The sequence below is a fragment of the Diadema antillarum genome, unplaced genomic scaffold, assembly GCF_040938485.1.
Source record: "Diadema antillarum isolate AM-2024a unplaced genomic scaffold, OU_Dant_1.0 seq00000218_RagTag, whole genome shotgun sequence".
NCBI classification, from domain to species: Eukaryota; Metazoa; Echinodermata; class Echinoidea; order Diadematoida; family Diadematidae; genus Diadema; species Diadema antillarum.
This window is the reverse complement of record NW_027271273.1, coordinates 320,315-347,356: the sequence shown is the minus strand read 5'-3', so window position 1 is coordinate 347,356 and position 27,042 is coordinate 320,315. Positions and strand designations below refer to the sequence as shown.

Genomic DNA, 27,042 nt, shown 5'->3' with positions numbered 1-27,042 from the left:
AATCTTGTCGCACTCCGCCAGGTAAGATCAGTTTTGCATGTTTTTAAACCCGCGGAATTGAGACAGCAACTACTGGAACATTTGGCAAGCAAAAATATTTGCATGCTTTTATGTTTGCGCTAGTTTCTGGTTGCAAGAAATGCGCAAAATATTTCAACACTGCGAAAATTTCCACATTTACAGTACATTCTCCACGGGTGCCACATGAGAAAAGAAATATTTACAGGAAGTCCAGCTCACATCAGTTCTTTTGGAAAAAGACCATGACCTTGTGAGTCAGAGAAAATGTTTATTGGGCTATGAATACCAGCACATTTCATTATATGACCTCAAGGCATAATATGACAATATTGTTGCATTATTGTTATTATATTGCAGTCGTATCCTGTTATGACATGTTATTACATTTTGGCAATGAGTAATATGAAGCTTTCCTCCTAAATCCTGGTCAGAAAAAAAGGTCAAATATTTGTTCTTGCACTTTTTTTAACCTGTTGAACCTGAACACCTACATGTATGTATCTACATACATGATAAGTTAGATTGGTTCACTTGCGTAGACAAATTGATTTATATTTCTCTTCTGAGGACCTAGTATCTAACAGTTTCATCACGTAGCATACAGGGCTGGCGGAGCGTTTTCAAAAGTGGGGGGGGGGCCACTTCCAGGTTTGATGAGCTTAAAAAAAAGGATCTCAGCTCATCTCTCCCCTTCCACTTCCGGGTTTCTTCGGCTGACAAGCAAAAAAGGTCCTCAGCTCATCTCTCCCCTTCCACTACCGGGTTTCTTCAGTTGACAAGCGAAAAAGAAAAGGTCTTCAGCTCATCTTTCTCCTTCCACTGACAAGCCAAAAAAAAAAAAAAAAGGGTCTTCAGCGCAAAAACATAACCTTACTGCTCTCACACTTCAAGATCTCTATCTATTTCTTTTTAGTGCCACTTACGTACTTCCGGGTTTAAAAAAAAAGGGGGGGGTCCAAAATGATGACATCTTATGTATTTCTTTGTATGGTGCACAAAAAGTGGGGGGGGGGGGGGGGCCGAGCCCCCAGGCCCCCCCCCCCCCCCCCCCCCTCGGTTCCGCCAGCCATGGCATATACCCCTGCATTTCATTGTTTTTACTTTGGTTTGCTTGCATTAAATTTTGCAATGTCAGGTATTAAATCTTCAGACAAGCTTTCTGACTATATGCAAGGCTCAACATCAGCTGTAGTCCAGTGGCCCAGGGCTACTAAAAACTTGATGCCGCACCACCAAATTTCCAAAAAGGTTATCTTTTGATGGCATGATCGGGCAGGTGAGATTCACAATGGATTGTTTTGAATCCTTTTATTTGGGGCCAATGCATTTCTTTTTTGGGCCACCAAGATTTCAAATTGCAAGATTTTAGTGGTCAAAATAGGACACCAGAAAAAAAAAAAAGAAGTTGATGTCAAAGCTTGCTGTATGGGACAACTTTTGGGAACAAGGGTATGCAAAAGATCAGAATATGTATGTAAATTGGTCCATTTAAGCACTGTAGGGAAAATGATATCAATTCATTTTCCTGCTCCATATAATGAGTCCAGACAAAGAGAGAAGTAAAGCATTTCTCCTACTTCCTAGGAACAACTCTGGTGCTTAGTGAACAATTATATTATAACTTTAAAGAGTTGTCGAGATAGTGAAATATGAATACATGTACAGTACTAGTAGTATTAACTGAAATACAATTCCATCTGCAATGTGACATCTAAACATAATGTTGGCACTTCCATGTTTTATCCTTTTAACACATACACGCAATACTTTTTCTTTTCTTGCCAAGAGAAGACTGAACCGTTCATAGTGTCAGCAATCTTCCATGAGGAGATGTAAGATTTCTTTTAGGAACTATACAGTATATTATGCACTAAAAAGCAGCAAAAGCTCCCCAAGGAATTTGATATTTCTGAGCAAAGTTGGTGTAAGATGCATCAGTGAATTCCAAGATATGGCAGTAGAGAGATGATACTGTTGTACCATATAAAATGATATAATAGTACATGGGACATTATCCTGTGCCCTTGATGATGAGGCTTGTACGTTTGAAATACTGCATATTAAATTCAGAGTTATCTATCTCTTCCTAATTGTCTGCATTTGTGATATTCATTTTGTTATCAACTGTGTGTACGAATTCCTCGTAAAGACAAATACAATAGACAATCACTGTTTGACATCTGGATGCAAAAAAATCATATGAACTTTCAGGTCTTGCTCCTTGTGTACAAAATGTATTTCTTGAAGGGTGCCTCCCAACATATCTCCTGTCTTCTTGTTGCTAGGGCAGCCGATGTGAGCATGTTACAGACCAGTGAGCTATTTCCATCTCTGTATATACCAATGGCATAGCATCCCAATTTCAGAGAGCAAGCAGAGACACATTGTGTTACTGACTTAACAGGCACAGGAGGTGCGAAGTCCAACTCTCTACAGATGACATTGAGCATTACCAAAGACCTACGGAATAAGGCCGACACCTTCAATGGTGGGTGGATGCCCTTCCTGGTATGGACGGTTTCCGAGGGGATGGCTTCTGTTGAGGATTCAATGGGAGGTAGTGCTTCAGCAGTTGTCACCGGAGGCTGCTCGTCCAAATCTGACTGAAGATCTCCGAGAGTTGTCCAGACATCTAGAGGGTTAGTCACAGGATCTAGGCTGGCATCGTGGGAAGAGGGAGTTGGTTGAGAGTTGAACAAGGATGGGCGGTTGGTTGCTGAGGGATCCAAGGTGGACAATGACACAATGCTAGAGTGTTCAGAGATGGACTCAACTGTGTTGGATGTGATGTCATCTGATAAAGAGGACCAATAAGCAGTAATGACATCATCTGTTGAGTAGGAATCTTCATAAGTATGTGCATAAGAAGGGGTTATCATTGAAGCTTGGTCAGATACAAACTGGTCAGTGTATGATGATACTGTGTCCCAGTTTTCAGAAAAGGAAGGTGTGTCAAATGTGACATCATCTGCTGAAGAAGACCAATAGCCAGTGATGACATCATCTGTAGAGTATGAATCTTCATATGTATGCATGTCAGAAGGGGTTATCATTGAAGCTTGGTCAGATACAAACTGGTCAGTGTATGATGATACTGTGTCCCAGTTTTGAGAAAAGGAAGGTGTGTCAAATGTGACATAATCTGATGAAGAAGGCAAATAACCAGTGATGACATCATCTGATGAAGAAGGCAAATAACCAGTGATGACATCATCTGTCGAGTACGAATATTCGTATGTATGTCCGTAAGAAAGGGTTAACGTTGAAGCTTCGTCAGATGCAGACTGGTCAGTGGATGACAATACTGTGTCCCAGTTTTCAGAAAAGGAAGGTGTGTCAAATGTGACATAATATGATGAAGAAGGCAAATAACCAGTGATGACATCATCTGATGAAGAAGACCAATAACCAGTGATGACATCATCTGTCGAGTACGAATATTCGTATGTATGTACGTAAGAAAGGGTTAACGTTGAAGCTTCGTCAGATGCAGACTGGTCAGTGGATGACAATACTGTGTCCCAGTGTTCAGAAAAGGAGGATGTGTCAAATGTGACATCATCTAATGAAGAAGACCAATAGCCAGTGATGACATCATCTGTAGAGTATGAATCTTCATATGTATCCACATAAGGAGTGGCCTCGGATATGGAGGAGATGGGTTTGGAACTTGACGTTGAAACTGATTCCCAGTATGAGTTGGCCGACACATCAGACGCCCCGACTTTGGGAGAATTACTGGTGTGTGTTCCTGTCTTTTTAGGGTGTGCAGTACTTGTGTGTGTTCCTGTCTTTTTAGGGTGTGCAGTACTCGTCAACGGATTGAGGGGCAGCTCATTAGATGGTGTGGTGGGAGAGGGAAACTCGCCTGCGATGGTACCTGAACAATTGTACAATGGGAGTGCATAATGATATACAATGAAATGGGCATTAGTTTACATTCTGGATGTACATAACATGGAGGAATACAATTGTACAAATGAAACATGGTGTGATTTGTGTGTGTGTGTGTGTGTGTGTGTGTGTATGAATGAATTCATGGATAAATGAACACACACACACACACACATACACACTCACACAATGCTGTGATACCAGTGATTCCTGTGAAAGAATCATATTTCATAATTTTCAAGTCTCTTATATTTCAGAAGAGCAAACATTTGGGGATTGCATACTTTTAAGACGGATCGGAGTCAGGGGCACCATAGGCCTAATTGTGTTATTAAGATAAATGGCCTGACCCCAGCCTGGCATGCCGCGACAATATAATGAGCCCATTTTAATATTCTGAACTTATCACAAATGCTGGGATCAAGGAAACTGGAAAGTATGTGTGCTCATTTAAACTTTATGATCTCTGCTGAAATAGTCTGAAAAGAAAGAAAAAAAGTACATTCACAAACACAACTGTGAACAAAAAAGTAAAACAAAAGAATAAATAGATAAATAGAAAACATAATAAGAAGGGAAGCTATAAATTGTGAAGTTTTGCTCATTTTCTTTAATGCTTAATATGAATATGCAAATGAATGAGTTAATGGTGTCAAGGCATCACAACTCACCATGTGGCCTTTAGTACATAAAAGTCTGGAAATTTCCATTTTTTGTTGCTTCTCATTGTCAAATGCAATTATGCCCAAGTCATGTATCCCAATCTGATTAATCATTATTTTGGACTTATTCAGCTATGAATAGAATCATATTTTATGACTTATTGCAGAAAAAAAAATCATCATTTTTTCCACCCCAACATGGTCAATTGAAAATTGTGAGGTGATGTCGACATCATCAGCTCACTCCCTGTGTCTCTTACAGTGATATCAAGCGTTTTTGCAAATATTACCGAATCTTTACAATGTATCATGTTCCTTAGTTTTAATCAGAGTTTGATTAAATGTTCATGTTTGTGCTTGTAAATTATTTCTTTTCTAAAAATTAAATCAAGTTATTTTTGTCCTAGAGTTGCATGGGTGCATGAGACTGACTGACATCAACCAACGTGATGCATGTATTTTGATAAGCATAATATTTGAGTCACACACAGTTCAACAAAATATGCATAGTTAAGTACATACACTGGTGCAACTGAAATTTCATAGGAAAAGACCACAATGATATACGCAAATGGACAGAAGGCACGCAAACATGGGACAGGATAGGCAGGGATATAAGCGAGAGCAGTGTGTTTGCTGATCATATCGCCTGACCGTATTGAGCAATGATCTTCTTGCGTGAAGTAAATGCGATTCTTATCTCTGCTTAATGGAATATACTGCCGCCTTGGAACTGTTAATAATCGGCAAGTCAGTGCAAATTTCATGCGGTAATTGTGAGCAAGTCAAACAACCCTGGACAAAATGACGCTTATAATGGTCATAGTATCTGTACATCCCACATGGCTTACAATAATGAATGACAAACAGAAATTTACGATGTTGAGATTAACAACACCACGATTTTCCATTACACCTTTTCTCAGTCCTTGCGTGTTATATGTATATATATATATATATATATATATATATATATATATATATATATATGTAGATATATATATATATATATACATTGTATATACATGTACATAATTATATTGCCGCATCTTTTTCACTAATCTAATGACATCATTTTTTAAATGTTACAGTTCTGTTTGAGTACAGCGTATAAACAGATAACCATCAAAATGATGCTCTCCATAGCATCTTACAGATATTAAACGAGATCGAAAGTGTGCTAAAAGATGAAAATCTGTGTTTAGCTCATAAGATGATTTATTGACGTCGCGATATAATGTGAAATTGGAAAAAAGCGATGAACTGGATGATGGTGGTGGCGATATTGATAGACTTTGAATCATAAAAGAAGGTGATTTTACTATCACCATCATCATCATCATTTTCCCTTGCCAGAAACAGTACGCAGACATTGTCATTTACAAGACATTTACTTTGTGTATATACGCTGCATTGAAAATGACATGGCGAACAAAATCAATCATGAAATTTGATTCTATCCTTACCTTATAAAAGTTCAAAAATAGATAAAGCCATATAATGCGCTAATGATACGATAAATAGAGCGTTTTTGCTTTTTACCGAGGGTGTGAGTGACAATGGAAGCGTTCATTGTATAGTGTTTCGTGAGAGAGTATAGGGGGTCCATTTCCATTTAAGTTTTAGTGACGAGAAAATGGTCTAAATTTCATAAATATGGCAAATCATTCAATTTTGGAAAGCTTATAGTACTAAAAGAAAACATAATCATGTTTCTGAGCATAAAAAAAAAATCTTCCAAAAGTTTGATAGACGGTATTTTGGCACCCCTTTCAATCCCGAACATCTTTGAAGTTGACAGGAAACGTGTGATGGTTATATTTGTTTTATGTGAATTCATGTAGAATACATGCAGCATATATTAAAGAGAAGAGCCCCCTCACTTCCATCCCACCAGACGTAACACTGCGATTTTGAGGTGAGCTTGAGAGCCCAACGCCGACGGCATGGCCAATGATGTGGTCCAGCCAAAAGGAAGTATGATAATTTATGGGAAAGTTGATAAGGACACGCTTTTTGTTCCCACCCCCATCGCCTTAGCTGCCGACCTTTAGGCCTACATTGATATAGGCCATGTGAGATTTATACACGAACATGGCAGAATTTTCCATTTATATTTACGATAAATCGGTGAAAGCCCTGTTGATTCGGTGAAGCATCATTTCTTATCAACAAATTCTAATCAAGTGAGAATGAATTTCACAGGTAACGTATCCAGTACATTTACAAAATGTGACTTCGTTTCATTGGTTTTTCCAACCACCATATCCTGACAGACATGTGACAGGTAACCGTTACGGTTGATATTCGTTATTCCGAAGGTTCATTATTCCGAAACACCAAAAATCCCTATAACTATAATTTGTTAATTGGGAAATGACAAAGGGTTCGTTAATCCGAACATTATTTTGTGGCGTTAAGATCCGAAGGTTCAGTAATCCGAAAATGGAATAAAGGTTCGTTAATCCGAAAATAAATAAAGGCTCGTTATTTCAAAAGTTCGTTAATCCGAAAATGACGTAAGGTTTGTTTATCAAAAAATGAAAAGAAGATGCGTTGTAACGAACCTTATTTCGTTTTGGGATTAGCGAAACATTGGAAATAGCGGACCTTCCTAACGAGCCTTATTTCATTTTAGGACTAACGAACCTTCGGAAAAACGAACCCTGGGAATACTATAGTAACGAAATGTACTAACCACATCAACACTATAGTGATACTTCTTTTCAGTATTCGTGTGAGTTTTGAAAATATTTGAAGAACCATGACAATTCGTTTCACACGATATAATTATACACAGCACGGACATTGACGACATTAACAGCACTGACATTAACGACTAAATTTGAGACTGTTTATACAAGAGCAAGACAAACAAGTCATTACAAGGTGAGCATATTCTTTGCGACATAGCATTATGTGAACGAGTTACGAAATAGCGTTATGACTGAAATATAGAATGAGAAGAAAAATAATGAAGGATGTATTTCTTATAATTCCACTTATAACTATACATATACTTGAATTTGGTTCTTGTTGGTTCTGTTGTCTGAACTGTGAAGGGAGTTAACCATTCGAAATTGACGGACGAACAGATAATCAAGTATTGGGCCTACCTTTTTATCAGTAAAATCCCAATTACAAAGGACGCTTAACACAATAATGGTCAACATCTATGAATTGACAGTGGAGAAAGACATTTAACTGAAACATTAAGATAGAATTTCACAAAATCGTCGATATCGACTTGCTTCTGCGTTCAAGTCCCTCCTCCAAAAGCATCTATTTTTTCACTCACCTACAAGCTGTAATAACGTCGAACAGAATAAATTATTCAGGATAAACTCATACTTACCAGTTAACAGTAAGAGGAAGCAAAATACCAAATGATGTTTGCCAGCCAAAACGTCCATGATTCGTAATGATCTTGCGTTGTTCTTTGGGAGTGATGAGTTCACGCAGAGGTGTCAAACCGGTTAAATTTGGCTTTGAAGAATGGCGAGATTCGGTTGCGTTGTTGCGACCGTAGATCTATGGCCCTTCAGGTTTAGTGGGAAAGCCCAGCAACCATCTGGTGATTCTTTTGGCGCGGTATCCCTCCCCGCCTTCAAAACATCAGCATAATTAGTAGCTGCTTGTGATCCCTCAATTTACTCTCCCCTGATCTCTTTGTTGTGACTAATGGAATTGCAGAAATTGATTAGATATCTTCCTTGATCTCCCCTAAACGTCAATGAGAAAGGAAATCGTTCTCTTCCACTTTCAATCCAAAACTACTTATCACAACAATATTGTATGTTACAAGAAAAGCATCTGTTCAGAACAAAATCAATACTCGCAATTCATCGGCTATACTACTGAACTGCCAAACTGTTCAGTGGTTGGTTGTCGCGACTGCCAGTTCGTGAGCACAAGTGACACTGAGAGCATTATACTTGATGCTGCTGCTGATGGATGCTTATGATGATGACGAGGATGATGACGACGACAATGATGATGATGATTATAACGATGAATGTGTCTGGTGGCGCTATTCATGTTGCTACTCCGTGACAGTGCTTCCAGATGCCATGGACTGTGCTATTAGTGCGAAATGATGTATTTTGCTGAAAAAAAAAAATGTATCATTTCAATTTACACAGAAATCAACGTTCCACTGACGAAAGTCGTGTGTAGGAGCCACAAGTCCAATAGATTATTTTACACCGACATTACTCGGGCGATGACAATGTTTACAGGTTGTGTAAGCTCGCAGAAAATATCGAGTAAAATGTTAGCAGACTACTTGAATATAAATTATAGCGTATTATAGCCTATATACAAGACAAAATGTCGTATTGTTCGGCTGTTGATGAAATTATACAGCATTATCCGAAGTATCGCCAGTAGCAAATAATTCGCTAATTTTATTGAGAGGGTCGACTCAAACGTACCCATCGCTGGATTATACCTTTCTTCAACAAGATATCTAATTATCCAAATGGGTCATTCGACCTGCCATTTAAAAAGTTGATTTGTCAAAGTCGGACCTGTATGACATGCATGACTTCTTTCTACACTGATATCCATAATATAAATACATAATGAACAGGATTCTTTAGAAAATATATCATTACTGAGAGGGAGCATTTTAGTTATAAATCATTAATTTGTTCTCTTATTGAGATTGGTTATTAAAGTCTACGCTTTCGTTTATGTTTATGTGCTTCTTGTTTCTAGATCCAAAGGTATATAATACCCTAGATTAGGATTTGCCATCTATTCTCTCGTAAGTATTACAACAATGTCCAAAAAGTATAGTCAACTAGTCATCAGCCGCAGTACTTCGGTAGTCGATAAACACTATACCTCATTATGGCTATCGTTATTCTGATAGCAACGACTACAAAATCATATCTCGTCTGTCATGCAAAATGGTGGTTTGGAACAAAAGTTTCTCAAAACACTTCGAACTCTTGCTGTATACCCAAGGAAAATATTACATGCACTCAAAACAAGGAGAACTATATATAAAACGATCCAATACGCCAGTTTGGGTTCCACTTTGAGCAGATTTAAAAAAAAAAATGAAATCCTCGTAATTTTGTACCCAAAGGGCATGCTGATTTTGACATTCACTGAGATAAGCATCTGTGAAGTAATGATTATTCTAGAATGGTCTATATGCAGGCCTACTGAGCAACAAGAAAGGTCATTAGTACCCATATGCACACGAGCTGGCTTATTTCTCTCCGCTGAAACGAAAATTCCGAACAAAGGCTGATAACTGCATTTTATCGCGGATGTCATCTTCTGATGACGTAGGGCCTATACTTGCAGTATTATCATAGCAGAGAGCAACTGCAAAGGAAAAGATAAGACTCATATACTCTTTCCTCTTCTCGAAACATTTTGAAGATAAAGTGTGAAACTAATCGACCGCACACCCTAATAGATGATACATTATAGGAAGTTACATCCATTTGCTATCTTTTTTTTAAATCGTAACTTGGTCTGATAAACAAAATACAACGACAGCTGAAAGCCACATCCTTGATCTTTAATTTCCATGAACTGTCGGCATCTAAGTATAATTATCTTGTAACAGTCTGAAAGAAAAGCGATCCTTTTGTATAAAGGACATCAAGAAGAGTTTTCTCCGCCAATGCCATGATGATGTATGAATGTATTGACAATTATTTGAAGGAACTAAGATTTGTTACATAATGATTATTTTTTTAAGCATAATTTATTTAGAAAGTTCTGGATTGAAGAAAGACAACTTCACCAATTAATACTAGTCAGGACTGCACAGGTGTTGATATGTACACATTATCTAGTTCTTTCTTTCTCATTTTTTTAACTATGATTGCGCGAATACCGCTAAGCGTATCACATATCATTGTCAGACAGTTTATTATGAATTTGGGAAAACATAAAACGAAATATGATCATCGTATTCTCGGTGAATCATCATATGACTCACAGCAGCCACTTCAAAACATCTGTCTTGGTCACAACTTCGTGACATCGCTTTCACGATTCTTCGTATTTTTTTTTTCATTCTTCTGTTTTGATTCTTCCAATATTTGGCTCCTCAAAACAAACAAAAATCAATTATTATACTTAGATTTTCTTCTGCACAAACAAAAAATGCAATTTTTGTATAGGTGACGTCCAAAGAGGTTCTATAGAACCTCTTTGGTGACGTCACGGCTATGTGGCTGTGTGACCGCAACTGCAGTTTAGGATCAGTAGGCCTATATAACCCGAGGATAAAAGATTTACTACCATGTTTTTTTTTATTTAGATACTGTAATTTGAACGAGTTCTAAAATCACCCGTCGCTCTCGTGTGTGTGTGGGTGTTTTTTTTTTTCGTATGTGAGGAACTCCAGTGCAATGATGAGAAACTAAAAAATATATTCAAACCTTGTTCAGTAATACTGATATTGAAATCAATGTCACTTTCTGAATTTCAAAACTAAATGTTGACAGCAACTTACAAATAGCTGAAAATGAAATGTATTTAGCCGGTATGTTTGAAAGTGAGGTATCCAAACTCCCTCATCTTTACTTTATTTGAGAGACCGCCTAAGAATCCCATGGGAAATCTTTATTTATTATGCGTATGTCATGTTTGCAAATTCCATAATGTAATTCATTTCAACCAATTTGGTTTTACTATTTTTCCCCCCTCATGGAAGGAAGTTATCACTGCTACGTTTATCACCGATGGTAAGCCTTTGCAGCCTTTACTGTGACAACCATAACATTCGCACCCTCTGTATCTAGCACATCCGAACAACAGACAGGTCTGCTTTCGCGGCCTGGGGAGGGTTGATTGGATGGGATGAGTCATCGACGGATTCCCATTTGAAGCTGCGCGTGCGTCGTACGTGTAGCAGAATATTCTCCGCGAGTGTCAACACACGGCGACAGTGATCGGGAGAGAGAGAGCGTGGGATCGGGAGCGCCAGCGAAAGTTGACATTTGTGTACATTCCCGACTCGACTGTGACCTCAAGTGAGGGGTTCCTCCGCTAAATGATACAGGTAATGCTGTATTTTCCGCATCCCCTGTCTTCCTTCTGGAGAATTGAGCCTTGTACCCGCATAGTTCGAAAGGAGTATAAAGAACCGGTCTGAGATTCAAGCACACATCAACATTGATATTTTTCTCGTTTTTTGGACTCAAATGAGCAAAATATGGCATCGCACACCGTGCGAAGTGCGGGGTCGGAGAGCTCTACGGCCTCGGGAGGGGGCCAGCCCAGCGCAGAGAGCGGGGTACCCCCTGTTGTAGTCGGAGATGTGGATTGGAAGGAGCGATGCAGTACTCTGGAAGGACAGTTGGAGAAATTCCGTCTGCAAGCCACTAAGATTCGATCTGTCCTCGGTGATCGGGTAAGTCTGTCGGGCCCTCGAAATGTTAGATGGTGCTCGCAGAGCAGAGCAATATCATCATGTTGGGATATGATAAGGAAAGCTGAACTCGGGGGAGGCTGTTTGCACGCTGTTGTTGCTGTGCTTGGATGATGATGCAACAGTGACAAGTGATAACGAGGACAACAACAACAGCAACAACAAATGGCAATGATTATAGTATTGAATTTGGGCTAATACTTCAAGTTTTAATGATAAACTTAAAGATGATCAGTGATGATATAATTAACAATATAGGCCTATTATGAACAACAATGAGTAATGTAATTAATATTATTGTCTATATCATTGTATTTGTATCATTGTTAATAGGCCTTCTATGTTTATCATGTTATCATGAGACATACTTATATGTCTCATATCTTGGTCTCTTCTATGGCTTTTTAATATGGATGCATGCTGAAAATATGTGAGGGGACTTTGTTAATTACGATTTCAGTGTATTTAGCTGTACCGTTACCAGTTTTTAGTGCTTTGTATCCAGTGAAAAAGACGCTCCTAAAATATCTGTCATTATTATTATTATTATTACCAGTTACATGCCTTGTATTACACATAGGTTTGCCTGTTCAACATCCATTTATCACTACACGTACCTGGCACTCAACCCATTTTTAAACTAGTGTATAAAAAGGAAACAGACCTATGCGACTGATCATGACGGGACAGGTGCACATCTTAAAGGGATGGTATAGTATTTGTGGAGAAGAGAATTGGGCTTTTAACTTTTTGCGAGATACCAAGAAAACACTTATGAAATAGTACAGAGGAATTCAAAGTTTATTTGATGAAAATCGGGTTTGGAATGACTGAAACATCCAAAAACAAAGTAAAACAAAGCGATCGTAATAAAGTACATGTATGGGTCCCACACTTATTAGAATTGCTCTGTTTTGGATATCTCAGCCATTTTAAAACCAGTTTTCATCAAATAAATGTTGAATTCCTCGTGGAATTACATGCTCTTTCATATTTCATAAGAGGTTTCTCATTATCTCACCAAAAAAATGTTAGAAACCTGAAATTATGTCTCAACCAAAACTATACGATCCCTTTAAAACAGGGGAAAAAAATGCAAACAACCATTCCCTCCCCCTCTCCCCATAACATTCACCTGACTTAGGTACCAGCAACTTAAAATGCTGTTATCGGAGAACTACTTGTACTGACTATCCCCACTGTTCTGTGATCAAAGCTGCCATTGTGGGCTTATGGATCTAGTTGCTGGTAGAGTATGGTAGCCCACCATCCATATCCCGTATCATAAGACGAACTACGGTGTATGCACTTTTGCTGCTGAAGTAGGGCGTCACATGCTAGTGTAGACACAGTGCTTCGTTTTGGTTTGAAGGTCGCTATTGTACGAAGCAGTGCGAAGATGTGGCTGGTAACAAAATCATGATAATGAAACTCTATAGGGATATCAAAAACCGAAATAGTCCTGATGTACTTGAATCACTCTTGAAAGCATCATATCCTATATCAAGAAACATTTAAAGAGCATGTTTTGTTTCTGAGATTGTGTATCTTGTGATCCCGAAGGTCATTTTAATTTTTTCTTATGTTGTTGAGCCCTATGGGATATGAAAAGATAATGTTGTCTTTTCATAATTTTATGTGTTATCATGTAAACAAGCTGAATGTAATTACTATTCTTGAGTATATTTCTCTTATATATTTGTTTTCTGCTATAATGTTTGGTATTTGAGATGAATATCAATGCAAGATTTAGACCCATGCCAAAACCTGTCTTTATGCCTCTGCCAGGAATGATACCAGAGGTAGTTTTATCTCTCCCTTCTTTTTTTCCTTTTTTCACAATTTATCTCTGTTCATGCAGTCATAGATGAACTGCAGTAGCACTGTTGATAGTTTGTATGCAGATTGTAGTATGAAATTCATTGAGGAATCTATATAAGACATATATTCAATAAAGTATACACAATAGTCTCCAACACATAATGGAAAAAAAGAGTATGTGTGTGTGTAGGATATCAATTAGGAAGTAAATAGGAATAAAGATGGAATCAAATATAATTTTACCACGAGTTTTCTCAAGCACAGGATGAAAGAGAGAGATGAATGATAAAGGAGATTAACTGCTTGGTACATAAGTAACGAAAATACTTCCAGCATACATTGTAATAGAGGAAACTGCTGTGTATACAGTGTAGATCATCTATACTCATACACACGCTCTGTTCCTTTAAGGAGATTTATACATTGGCAGTATAGCATACAAAAAACTGTTACAGTACAGTGTACCTTGACCATAATTTCACCCTGTAAGCTTATCCCCTTTAACTGTTTAATGAGGTGTAGCATGTAAAGTTTCTTGGTGATTCCCAGACGTGCGTGAGTGATCTTGTGACTTTTGCAAGCAGACATGGCTGCTATTAAAACTGGGTGCTGGTCACCCAGCTCTGTTTATTTTGGCTAGCAACAGAGATCCATCCTATCAAGATGATGTCATGGCTAGGGGAAACACGGCCTGCAGCTATTTGGTTGATGAAATATGAATACATGAATTTTTTACGAGGTTGCCACAGGCAAACACAATCCTATTGTATTCTCTTCTGCTGTTTCTGCTGTGACGGGGACGTGTTTTCCGGATGCATTCCCTGATACGGAACTTGGTCAAATTATTCATAATGTGGGGTTATGTATGCTGTGAAGACTAAGCCTGTATTATGTAAACCACAGTATGCAATGATTAAAAAGCCTGACTGGTCATTGAAAAGTGCGATGAAAGGTCAAGGGCTGTACACCTAGTATTTCCCTACACTTTCAACTTCATTTCTAATGATTTTTTAAAATAATATTTTTACTTCAACAGAGAATTGAAAGAGAATTATATACAAAGTAGACTTTAACAAAACGGTGCAAAGTTCAAGATATGCTATGAAAAATACAAAACTAAAGTGACAGAAAGGAGAACTGTTACATTTATGTTTGGTAACGCACTTTGTACCGTTTTCTGTTAAAGGCATCATTTACCATTTGCAGATGAAACAAAAGCCCAGCCTGCAGTGCGCTCAAAATAGTTCTAAAATGTGAGTTAGGGATAGAAACAGCCAATGTAAGAAAAGTTAATCAGTATAGTCAATGTTAAAGATTGTTATATAAAAAATGTAAACAATAGTTATGATAAAATTGCTTCTACAATAAACCATCTACAGTTATGGTTTATTAAGAAAAATACAAAAATTTTATATGGTAGGATGTTTTGTAATACAACTGACCAACACATATGCATTGAATGTGAAAATTCGAACATTTTTTAAATCACCGCTCCCTTTAACATCCCATGCTATTTAGTATTTTGTTCTGTTGTATCAAGCTATCCCAATTAGTTCCAGAAAGTGCACTAGCTCTACTGTCTGTAACATTCAATTTGCAGTTCATACTTCACTGTGAGAATGGCATTGATACTTGTTGGCACGGCCTGAATGTGTGTCTTGCGTAGTAGGCAGTCATGCACTGGTGTCCTTTGTTTCACGAAAGAAAGACCTGATGCACCCATGGCTGAACATCCCACAATAATATGTGGGTGGCGGGATGCCTTCCTCATTAGCCAGCGAGGTGTTTGCCAAGCTCATAGTCACCTACGGGTGAGTTTGGAGGTCACGGGCATAAGTGTGTCGATTATGTCACACCCTTGCAGTACAATGACCTTGGTATGTAACTTGTCTGTATTTATGTGCATCCATGTTCACAAATTCAATTAGCTTGATTTTAATTTACATGCATATTTTTTTTTCATCACGCAGCGATAAATTTGGAGAGAGATTTCAAGCAGAAGGTTGTTACACTTTACACTTACAGTATAAAGATTATCTTGCAGACCAATTATGTGAACTAACAAGTCTGAATTATTTTGGTTTAATAGGTTTAGAACTTACCAGATCTACAAATCTGACCTCTAGAACTTTTCCAGTCTTATGCTTAAATGTGCCATAATATGTGCAGAGCTGATGTTTCTTGGGCACAAACATCATGCATACATCATATGGGCACTATAAGTTGTAGTCATTCAGGAAGACTATATGTACATACCGTATGTATAGTATGTACATACTGTGTGTACGTATGTATGTATGTATGTAACGTTGGTAGGTGTACATAGTTATGTACACAGTGAATATTTGTGTATCTGTATGTGTTTTTAAAAAAAAGAACAGAAAGAGAAAAAATGGGGCCCTATACATGTACAACAAATAATTTGTCCCAAAATGACAAATTTTTAAAAAGGGTGTGTACAGTTATGGTCGAGGTGAGGATTTAGCATTTAACATTTTGCGAGATATTCAGAAACCACTCTATGAGATGTCAAAGAGCATGCAATTCTAAGGGGTATCAAAAGTTTGTTTGATGAAAATCGGTTTTGGAATGGCTGAGATATCAAAAAACAAGGTGAAACAAAGAGATCCTAATAAAAGGCGTGGCCTGTTGCCTTTAATATTATCACTTTTTGGACTCTCAGTCATTTGAAAACCAATTTTTATCAAATAAACGTTGAATCCATTCTTAAAATCACATGCTCTTTCATAGTTCATAAGAGGTTTCTCATAATCTCACTTAGGAATGTTCAAAACATGAATCCCCACCTCAACCAGTACTGCACAGTCCCTTTAATTTTGTTTAATGTATTACCAAAGAGCTGTGTTTGAAACTCTTTGGTACATGTACAATTTTGTATTACCGGTATGTACTGTACAATGTATGTGTTTTGCAGGTATGCTGTATGTATTGATTTATAGGTAGTTACTAGAATGATATTGGCAAAATGAACATGTTTGCGTTCTCAAGTCAAATTTGCTGGTATTTGTTTTCAAAAAAGAAGAAAAAAGAAATGAGTACAAACGATTTCAATACATTGACAAAGCACAGTGCAGTTGTACATTGTACATTGTAGAGCTTTTATATGCTATATTCATTAATCTTCATTTCCAAGCAAATTTGAATATAAATGTTCTTTCTGTCGATATCATTGTGGAATTAAGCATGAGTTTGTCAGATCAAAATACTCTTTGTATCTAATACTTTTATACACCATATATTTCGCGAGTCTAAATTTTCGCGAATCAGGACTTCCCGACGATTTCGCGAGTGGTTAAATTGGCAATCATGGAGTCCTGTACTAAATGGAGAAGTGTACACGCATACGTCACATTTACATCGGAATCAGAGTCAATATTTTCGCGCATCTTTAATTTCGCGAATAGCACCTGACTCGCGAAATTCGCGAAAATAAAAACCTCGCGAAATATTCAGCGTATACAGTACACTGTCTCTTGAATTGCTAGAAGGGATCTTGGTGGTGGGTTATTACTGATCAATACAGAAGATGAGAAACATAAAAGAGGGTTTAGGGTTGGAGTGGAAAGATGTCCAGAGAGGAATCTGTACCAGAGTAGATTATGAATGTCTAAGGGTGCCTAACCCCTTGCAGACTAGTCCTGAGTATACTTGTACTTGGGCAGGTGAGACTTGGAAACACACGTTAGGCCTATATCAAACCAGCTTGTCTTCAATGGGTTAATAGAACAGATCTTGGGAGAATGATGAAGGGTGGGCATGAAAAAGGGGTAATGAGGTCCATGAGGACATATACAGCTGTATACAGCGCAGAGGTAAAGAAGACGTAATGGAACTCCTATAAATTTAGGCCGTGGTATATCGTAGTGAAGGGATGGGGGTGGGATGGTTGGGAGGTATAAAGGAGAGTCGATGATGTCATTCCACAGTGCAGATGTAATGAGGCCATGGCATGTTATGGAAGTGTAGGGTTTGCCGTTGGCCGCTCTCCATCAACATCTGCTTTGACCTTCTCCTTACTCACCACTCTCACTGGTCTGGTCTTCATGCTAGTTTTCGGAGGAATGGTGCCCTGTGTGGCCTTTATTCAATAGCTGCAGCTGTGTGTAGGATTGAGTGACTTCCAGAAAGGGATCTGCCATGCAGCTGAATCCATTATTGCATACGGTAGTTATGGGTGTGTGGATTATGTTTAGGTTTAGGGAAATAAATGTTGTTGTTGTGGTTTGTTTTTTGAAGATGCATTGAAAGAAACAAAATTATGATGATACTTTAGTTTATAAGCATTTTAAATAGACTTGATGTTATGATTTTTGTTTTATGACATTAAATTCTGTATACTGGTGTCTTACACAGTGCCCCTGCATGAATACAGTGTAGCTGTTGCCATTGTGCATACAATCTGTACAGCATGTTGGGAATGGGATGTGGAAGCTGCAAACTCTGCAGAAAGTGGATGGTGAAGTCTTGAAAGAAGAATAATGCCTATGCAATGGGAATGATGGCTTTGCATGTCCATCTGATGGAGCAGCAAAAATAATTTGATGATGAAAAGGGGAATTGGAAAGGTGTTGGGTCCCCATGTGTGATCCAGTGTACATAGGGCAAGAGCCTGTAGCAAAAATCATTGGGAAATGATGATAGAATTGTCAGCTTCAGCCTTTTTGCAATATAGGGCCTACTTGTCACCTTGCACACTTTTAGGTGAATAAATTATATTTAAAAATGTGATTGTTAATGGAATGTGTATGGAAAAAAACCTCGCATGAGAAATTCAAGCCACATGACCAGACATGTACACACAGATATGAGAAGCTTGGTAATAGAAATATGGAGACTATTGACTTCCCGTTTAATGGAAAAAATTCATATGATATTCATGCAATAGTACAACTGGCTGATGTCTGTGATTACACAGCGACATGAGTCATAGATGTGCGAATGTGATTTGTAAGCATTGTTTAATTAACTGCACCGTACAATCATTCCATGCAAACTATGTGACATGACTCAGAGTGGTCTTACAATGTTCGTTAATTACATTTAGTCTTTCCTTCATGTGAAATGAGAGGTTTTGGGGTTTTTATGCCTCTGCCATGAAGTGTTGCCAGAGGCATAGTGTTTTTGGATGTCTGTCCGTCTGTAATCAATTTTGTGGACACCATAATTTTAGAACTGTTCGAGGTATCCCAATGAAACTTGGCATATGTATGTATGTATGAGAGGACAAAATTGTAACAACTTTTGTGTGCACATGCTCAAGGTCAAAGGTCAAAGGTCAAAGTAAAATTCTTAAAATTTCATTATTTTTCCCATATGTATTTTTGCAATGTCTGAAGGTACTTTCATGAAATTTAGCATATAGGCCTACACATTAAGTACCAGGTAAAGATTCTCTAAGAGAAAGTTTTAGGTTGTAGGTTCAAAGTTCAAAGTTCAAAGGTAAAGTAAAAATGCTAAGGTTTCACTTTTTATTCATATCGTGGAAATGGCTTATGTTATTTTCATGATGTACGATATGCATATGAAGAGTTTGTTTGCAAAAACCAATAAGTCCATATTTGCCAAATGGAGATATTTGCGATTAAAGGTCAAGAAAAATAAAGAGAATGATAAGAAAATTTTTGCTTCTTTTGACCATAACTTCAAAAATATACCTTTATATGGAGTGACCAATATATCATTTGAAAGGTATGATTTTGTACTTTATGACAAAGATCATAATTCAAAATCTTCGAAAATGGACTTATCGGTTTTTGCAAACAAACTCTTCATCCTTTGTACTGTCATAAAATGATTCTCTTGGGAACTTTTTGGGTCATTGGGTAGAAGGTCGAGGGTCAAAGGTCTGGTAGAATTAAAAAAATCTGCTCTTTAATGCTGAAATTACACTATCTTGAATTCTATACAGGTCTTGAACATCAATCAGTGCATACACTTACCTGAACTATCATTTGTAGACCAGTGTATTACCGCACAAAAATTCTGTAAAGAAAGATTTGGGCCATGGGGCCAAAGATCAAATTACAATGTTAAAATGTCACTATTTTTCCTGTATATTTTGAAATAGCTCAAAGTGTTGTCATGAAACTTGGATATTACCAGTTAGTGATTATTTTAAGAAAGATGTGGCTGTGGGGTCAAAGGGCCATGGTCAAGAGTCGATTGAAAATGCTCAAATTCCCAAATACTTGCTCCCTGAAACAATTTAGCCATCCAAATTATAACTATGATTCAAGGTAGATACTAAACACATTTTTGATTGTTCCATCAAACTTTCCAACATGTCATTGATTTTTTACCAATCATGTGAAACTGTGTGTCTGTCACTGTCAACATGTACAAAGTGTTCAACAGACCGACGTGTACATGTGAGGGAGAATAATGAAATATAATGTAAGAGGCATCCCAGTCGCCATAGCAGCATTTTTAGTTTAAATGTAATTGAAATTTGTATAACGTCAGATCTTCAAAGGTACACATCATCCTGTGATTAAAAATGATACAGAACTTTGATCACATTATGGATTGAAACACTATTACTGCATGAAAGAGCAAATCCTTATAAGAAACCAAGAAACGTAGCGTGTGTCTTTGTTTTAGAATGTAGAAGGTAACATCATGAAGGGGGAAAAAAAAGTTCATTATAATGGATGGATGGCAGGACTTCAAGATGATTGTTTTGATATACCATTTGAAACACAAAGTCTAGAGTTTGTCCTCTAAAATTAACTTTGTGCACCTGTCAGTGCTGTGGCCTATCAAGCCGATTAAAACAACCACACCTGGCCAATGTTAGCTCGGAAGCTAAGTTTAGGGAACGGTGTACTAGCCTCGTTATTTATTTGCCATTGTTGTTACCTTTTTTATTTAGTTCTGTTGTGTAGAAGGACAAGGCTTTCCCTTCCTACCAACAGGAAACAGGATATTGGCAATTGCACCTAACATGATGAAGGTGATAGATTGGCTTGCTTGAATGGGTTACCTTTGGTCTTATGGAGTTGGGGAAACCCTCGTTTATTTGGGGGTTGATTGACTATATTGGGCCTTGTGCAGTAAAAGATTACCGGAACCTAATGCCTGCCCATGGCAGTGGTGTTCTACCACCGCAGTTCTGTTTACATGTGATCTCAGACTTATGAAATCTCATGTATCAGGTTTGAGACTCACACTGCACGGGTCTTTCTCATACACACACCTGAAGAGCTTTTTCTCACATCTCACAAGAAAAACAAAAACAAAAACAAAAACAAAACAAAATGAACCTTTCCTTTTTATCAGAATAAGTCAAAATATTATATGAATTATTATGCACCATATCATACGATTTGCAAATCCAGAATTTTATAATGCTTCACTCACTCATGTGCCACAAAATCTCACGCCTAACTACTCTCTCACCTTGGCATGAATGTATGATGTATGCTTGTGTAGAATGCATTGATTTTATGAAGCAACCTGCAAAAACTTGGCCTTTCCATCTCAAAACTTGAATTTGTCCACAATATTAATAAGTAATTGAAAAGCATTTGGGTAATTGTACTAGTCCTGCATACCCACATTTCTGTCAGTACTTGTTAATGGGCTTTCCTGTACCTTCGTTCTGCAGCATAGTTTGATCAAGTTCATTTTAATTTCTCTTGACGAGATGATTTTGAAAAGAAAATTTGCTGAAGGACCAATTTAGCCATGCCTCAGAAAAATAGGTTCTGGCTTCCAAAGCTAAACCTGACCCTTAGGATCCAAGTAAAGCCTAGGGGTATAGTAGATGCTAAAAAGCATTGCATTAATTTGTATGTACTTGTACATTTATTGATAGTAGGGAAGACAGTATACTGTAAAACGAGGAATGTTCGCGTGCATTTTAAATTCGCGAATTTTGGGAGAGCCAAGATTCACAAAATTAAAATGCACATGAAAGTTCTTGTCTACACTATACTTACTGAATGTTTGAGGCAACTTGTGAAAATTTCATGCCACGAAAAAGGCTGTCAGCTCCAATTCGCGAAAATTTCATGCCCCGAAAATATCGTGTTTTACAGTGACACAAATAAATGAGGATTATCTTTGTAGCTTTTATCAAATATATGAGTGCTTTTTATTGTAAAATTAGATAAAATATGAAAGCTTAAAGATTATACCTGTTGCAATATTATGTGTCTTATAGCTGTCAGTGTATAAAGCATGCTTCAGTGAGATTCTGCCTCTTCTTTGTTGACTAATGGCTGGCCTGACAAATAACAAGTGTGAGGAATCGTGTGGTATGTACTGCATGATAAACCATCCAGAACACATTTTAAACAATAATTCTCACTACATGTGACGTGTAAATCACAGTAGTGTATACAGCAGTGTGATGCATTGCCAAGGGAAATGGTGCATTCACATGACAAATTGAAATGGCAACTTTAAAGAGGTTGTCACCTGAATAAAACTGGGATGGTATTTTATCAAAATGATCGAAAAGAGATAGAAATTGAATAACTAGTCATGGTTGGGAGCATAGACCAACTCATTTTGTGGATTGCTGTCACACCTATCATACATCAGTGAAAAGTATGCCATAGTTATCATAATTATCACCTTTTTCTCCCAATTTTGCTGTAACTTTGCTCTATAATTTGCTTCTTATGCTTGATTGTTTTGTGCTTCAATGTATGCCTTGTTTCCTGGGTATTCCCTTGTTATACTGTGATAGACTTGTTTATTTAATTGCATTATATGTTTTCAGTGCTGATATGTAGCATGTAGCATGTTGTTTCGATTAAGGATATTGGGAAGTCTCCTTTGTGTTATGACTTTGAATAACACACCTTGCATATATACATGTACATTGTAGTGCTCAGAAAAAGTAGATTATTTAATACTTTATGCACCTGTAAAGGATGTATACTGATATAATGTGCAGTAACCTCATTCAATTAGTGAGCAATTTGGCTGTAATTAAATCAGAGAAATATTTCCCTCGACCTACGTATTCCCCATGGAAATCAACGTTGGGAAATATAATGTATGCTTTGTCAAAGAGCTTATTGATCCACAGACATGGTCATTAGGCTTTGGTATGGGTCATTGTCCTTGCTCTTACATTATCCAAGGCCGAGCAGAAACAAAGGGAGGTAATCATTGCTGAAATTACAGAACATTTCCAGTCTCCAATTACCTACCAAGATGAATGTGACCATGCTGGTTGTAATTCTCTCTTTTTTTCCTTTTCTTTTATTACTGATTATTTGTGAATATGATACTATATCCAAGTATAATGGACATACAAATGCACTGTATGAAGATGTAATGTAATTAGTGTTCTTTAATTATCAAGAAAGGATGAAGCATATAATGGGAATGTTAACAGTATCTGATATGCAGCTTGGGATATATGTCATGGAATATGAATGCAAAATTAAATTGTGGTATTCAGGCAAAGACATGGTTTTTGTGTGTGTGTGTGTGTGTCTGGTAATTAGTAACTCAGAAGCAATATATTTCCTCTTGAGGAGGGCCTCTGTAATGATGTGCTCAATCAAAGAGGGCTAAAACCAACTCATCTGATGGATCTGATCTGTCGAATGGCATTTCACAGCAAGGTGTGTGTCTCTTCTGAGAAATTCTCTGAGCTTGCTAGGAAGCAACTCTGGATACCTTCGTCATTTACACACACCCTGGATGCAAATAATGCTGAGGAGGAGACGAGATGCTGAGTGCATTGGTAATAAGGAACAATGGCAAGGAGACGGTTGCTAGGCACACACACATACACACACACACACACACATATATATATGAGCACACACACACTTCATGTATGTGCATATCAGTGTGTTGCATCTTCCTATATGTGTGAGCAAGTGTGTGTATATATTCTAGCATACATGTTTTAGATGTACTATCAGTCCTGTGTGTGTGTGTGAAGCCATCTGCTGCGTTACAGTGAACACCTCTGTATACAATTTCACAAATGAAATGGGAAGTGGCGAAGGATTGGGGGAGGGGGGAGGAGGGAGGGGGGAGGGGGGCTGGAATGGGGGTGCAAAGGAAGGCTTTGTTCTGCGATTGGCAATGCATTGTGCTCTGTATGGCAGGATGTTGAGTGGTAAATGGAATAAAATGGCCCATCCTCTCTTCTCTCTCTCTCTCTCTCTCTGTTGTGAGGGGCAAATGGATGACAGACAGAGCATACATAATTTGGTCAAATACGGTTCACCTGGAGGGCAGAGTGGGAATTGCCCAAGGGAAAAAAACTGTGCCTTCATTCACTCATGTCTCATGTTGAGTGAAAAGTTAATAATGTAGATGATGTTGACATGGAAGAGTACATGGAAATAATATGGTCTTTTTGTAACTCTGCTTATTTCATTCCATTTGTAGTTGTGACCATTATTACTGATTTGTGACAACATTTAAAACTTGAAAATCCTACAAATTTTAATATTTAAACATGTGGGTTCCATCAAAGTTCCTAGTTCTACCTTTCTCATTGTTTGGTCTTTACACTTGTCATTATAGCCATTTTGAACGTAGAATGGAATTGTACTGAGAGAAAGGAAATCATGCCAGCCCTTATTGAATAGACCTATGTGTTCTAATTACTATGTACCCCTAATACATTGTGTGTGTGTGTGTGTGTGTGTGTGTGTGTGTGTGTGTGTGTTGGAGGGGGTGGTAATTGGTCATGTGTGCTCTAAACACACATACACACACATACACACACACACACACACACACACACACACACACACACACACACTATAATTTTTTAACCAATGTGAATGTATTAGCTGTAATATCTCCAACATGTTATCAAATTCAATATTTAATTGTTGTGCAGCAAAATTTTATGACATTTCTTTTTAATAGTTAGTGTTGATTTACTTGGAATATCTATGACTGAGAATGAAGAAAATACAGCATTGCAAATCTTCATGTAGAAATGCAATGTGTAGACCTTTTATCAGGCCTAGTGATTCAAATATACCGTTTGAAGCAAGGAGATGAATGATTGCTTTTGTGTGGGGGGGGGGGTGGGGGTGGGGGGGCTTTTTATCAAAAACATTGCTTAGCATTTTCTCCATTTGAATAGTAGTAACAATGGGAGTTTAAGAAATACATGTATACAAAGTTCATAATGTGAAGCAAATCAAATATGTTGAAACCACAGAATAAACCTTTTAAGCCACATTGTAGTACTACAGATTCAGTTGTGCATATCACATTACAATTCAATGAAAAAGAGGAGCCCAAATTTCCCACGTTTCCATCGAGAATGCACTAGTTTGTGATACCACCCACAGTATGTCATATAAACTGCCTTTCCTGTCACAAGTCATTCATTTTTTTTTTGTCTTATGCTGTGTGTCTTTCTCTTCTTTACATTATGTATACACACATGAGATTTATACATTGTACATACACATATGATAGGGCCCCAAAGGGAATTTCTCTTTTTGAAATGCATCTTCCAAAAGTTTCATTTCCTGTTTATATGTGTGTCAAGTGCTTCCTTGTATCAAAAGATTATAATTATCATAATTCATGCCAATCTAACATGAGAAGTGATTTGGAGTGTCGTAATAGCAAAGACTGAACCAATGATCATTCCTTTGTTTCTTTCTGACAGGGGAAAGCAATTATACTATTATCACACACAGGGAAATGCAAGTGTGGGTGAAAACCATAATTTTACTGGATATGCAATTTTATCTCAAGGTGCATTTTCATTGACAGTTAAATACCTTGGTATTTTGTGCTCTGATTTGTAATTTGAATACAAATACAGTATCTACACACAAAAAAAAAAGATATGTGTATATTGTGTAATTCAAACTTTGCAGGAAATATTCACGTGAGTTTTGAATGTGAATTGTGTCACAAAATATTAGCGATCGTGCAGTGGTGTATTTTTCACATTTCCTTACTCACTTCCTGTCTTTTGCCCGTGGGAGGTATAATGTATGCACATATAAGCATGCACATAGCTTGTAGGAAATATGGCATTTCATATGAGAATGGTACCATGTGATTTACCACAGTATCTATTACTGTCATATTTTTTCAATTGAGAATGGTGCCAAAATACTGCAGTAATTTGAATGTGAATGTGAATGTACAATGTACCTTTCAAAAGGGTTAATCTCTTATAAGTTTGCCTTTAAAAAAACAGAATAAAAGTGGAGCAATATTTGTCTCATGACCCTTTTTGCTTTCCACGCACCTTTGAATGATTCAAAATCAAAATAGCTCCGTTCTCCTTCTTGGCTGCCTAAAAAAGGAAAGAAAGAGAAGTTATTTTCAGTCCTTTTTCTGATACTTCTTGTCTGTTTGTGACCTTCAAGATAGAGATTATAATGAGTACGGTCTGACCAAAGATGGGTGAATGACTGTTACACACGTGTTCTGGTCTTTTTTCTCTTGCCGACACTGCAGGCAGGTCGGTATGCATCCTCCCGCATATTTTTATTCATGCCGTGTTTTACAGGATTGCTGTCACTCTGATGTAGCGGCATCAACAGGCTCAAAAAACATGGAACTTAGCTGTACAGTACTGGTTGAGGTGAGGATTCATGTTTTGAACATTCCTAAGTGAGATAATGAAAAGCCTCTTATGAAATATGAAAGAGAATGTAATTTTAAGAAGGATTCAACGTTTATTTGATGAAAATTGGTTTTCAAATGGCTGAGATATCCAAAAAAGTGATAATAATAAAAGGCGACATGCCACAACTTTATTAGGATCTCTTTGTTTCACCTTGTTTTTGGATATCTCAGCCATTCCAAAACCGATTTTCATCGAATAAACTTTTGATACCCCTTAGAACTGCATGCTCTTTCACATCTCATAGAGTGGTTTCTGAATATCTCACAAAACGTTAAAAGCTAAATCTTCACCTCGACCAGAACTGTACACACCCTTTAAACTAACTGTTGCTAAAATTCTTGAATTTCCTTTAGATTTGACACAGGACAATATGCGGTTCCAGCAGGCAGTATGTTAATGCCATGGTGCATGATAACACACAAGAATATTAAGTTTTTCTCTTTTTTGGGGGGTTTTCATTGAAAAGAACCAAAGCTCTGCATTAAAAAACACATCAGAACATTCCTTATCTACCAACACAACAATACAATGTACAATGATAGAAAAATAATGATAATAATGATAAATAAGTAAATGAATAAATGAATACAATGTAGATAGATATATAGATAGATAGATAGATAGATTGA

General features: G+C 37.4%; 1 protein-coding gene across 1 annotated transcript in view; it reads left to right on the top strand.

Annotated features, from left to right (window-relative positions):
- The first annotated feature begins 11,509 nt into the window (after positions 1–11,509).
- The window catches only part of LOC139729135 (pleckstrin homology domain-containing family H member 1-like), a 113,511-nt gene continuing 97,978 nt past the window's right edge, over positions 11,510–27,042 (top strand). Inside the window, exon 1 of the mRNA XM_071640065.1 lies at positions 11,510–11,961. Within this exon, the coding sequence (XP_071496166.1) occupies positions 11,764–11,961 (198 nt within the window). The 5' untranslated portion in view covers positions 11,510–11,763. The remainder of the gene's footprint in view (positions 11,962–27,042) is intronic.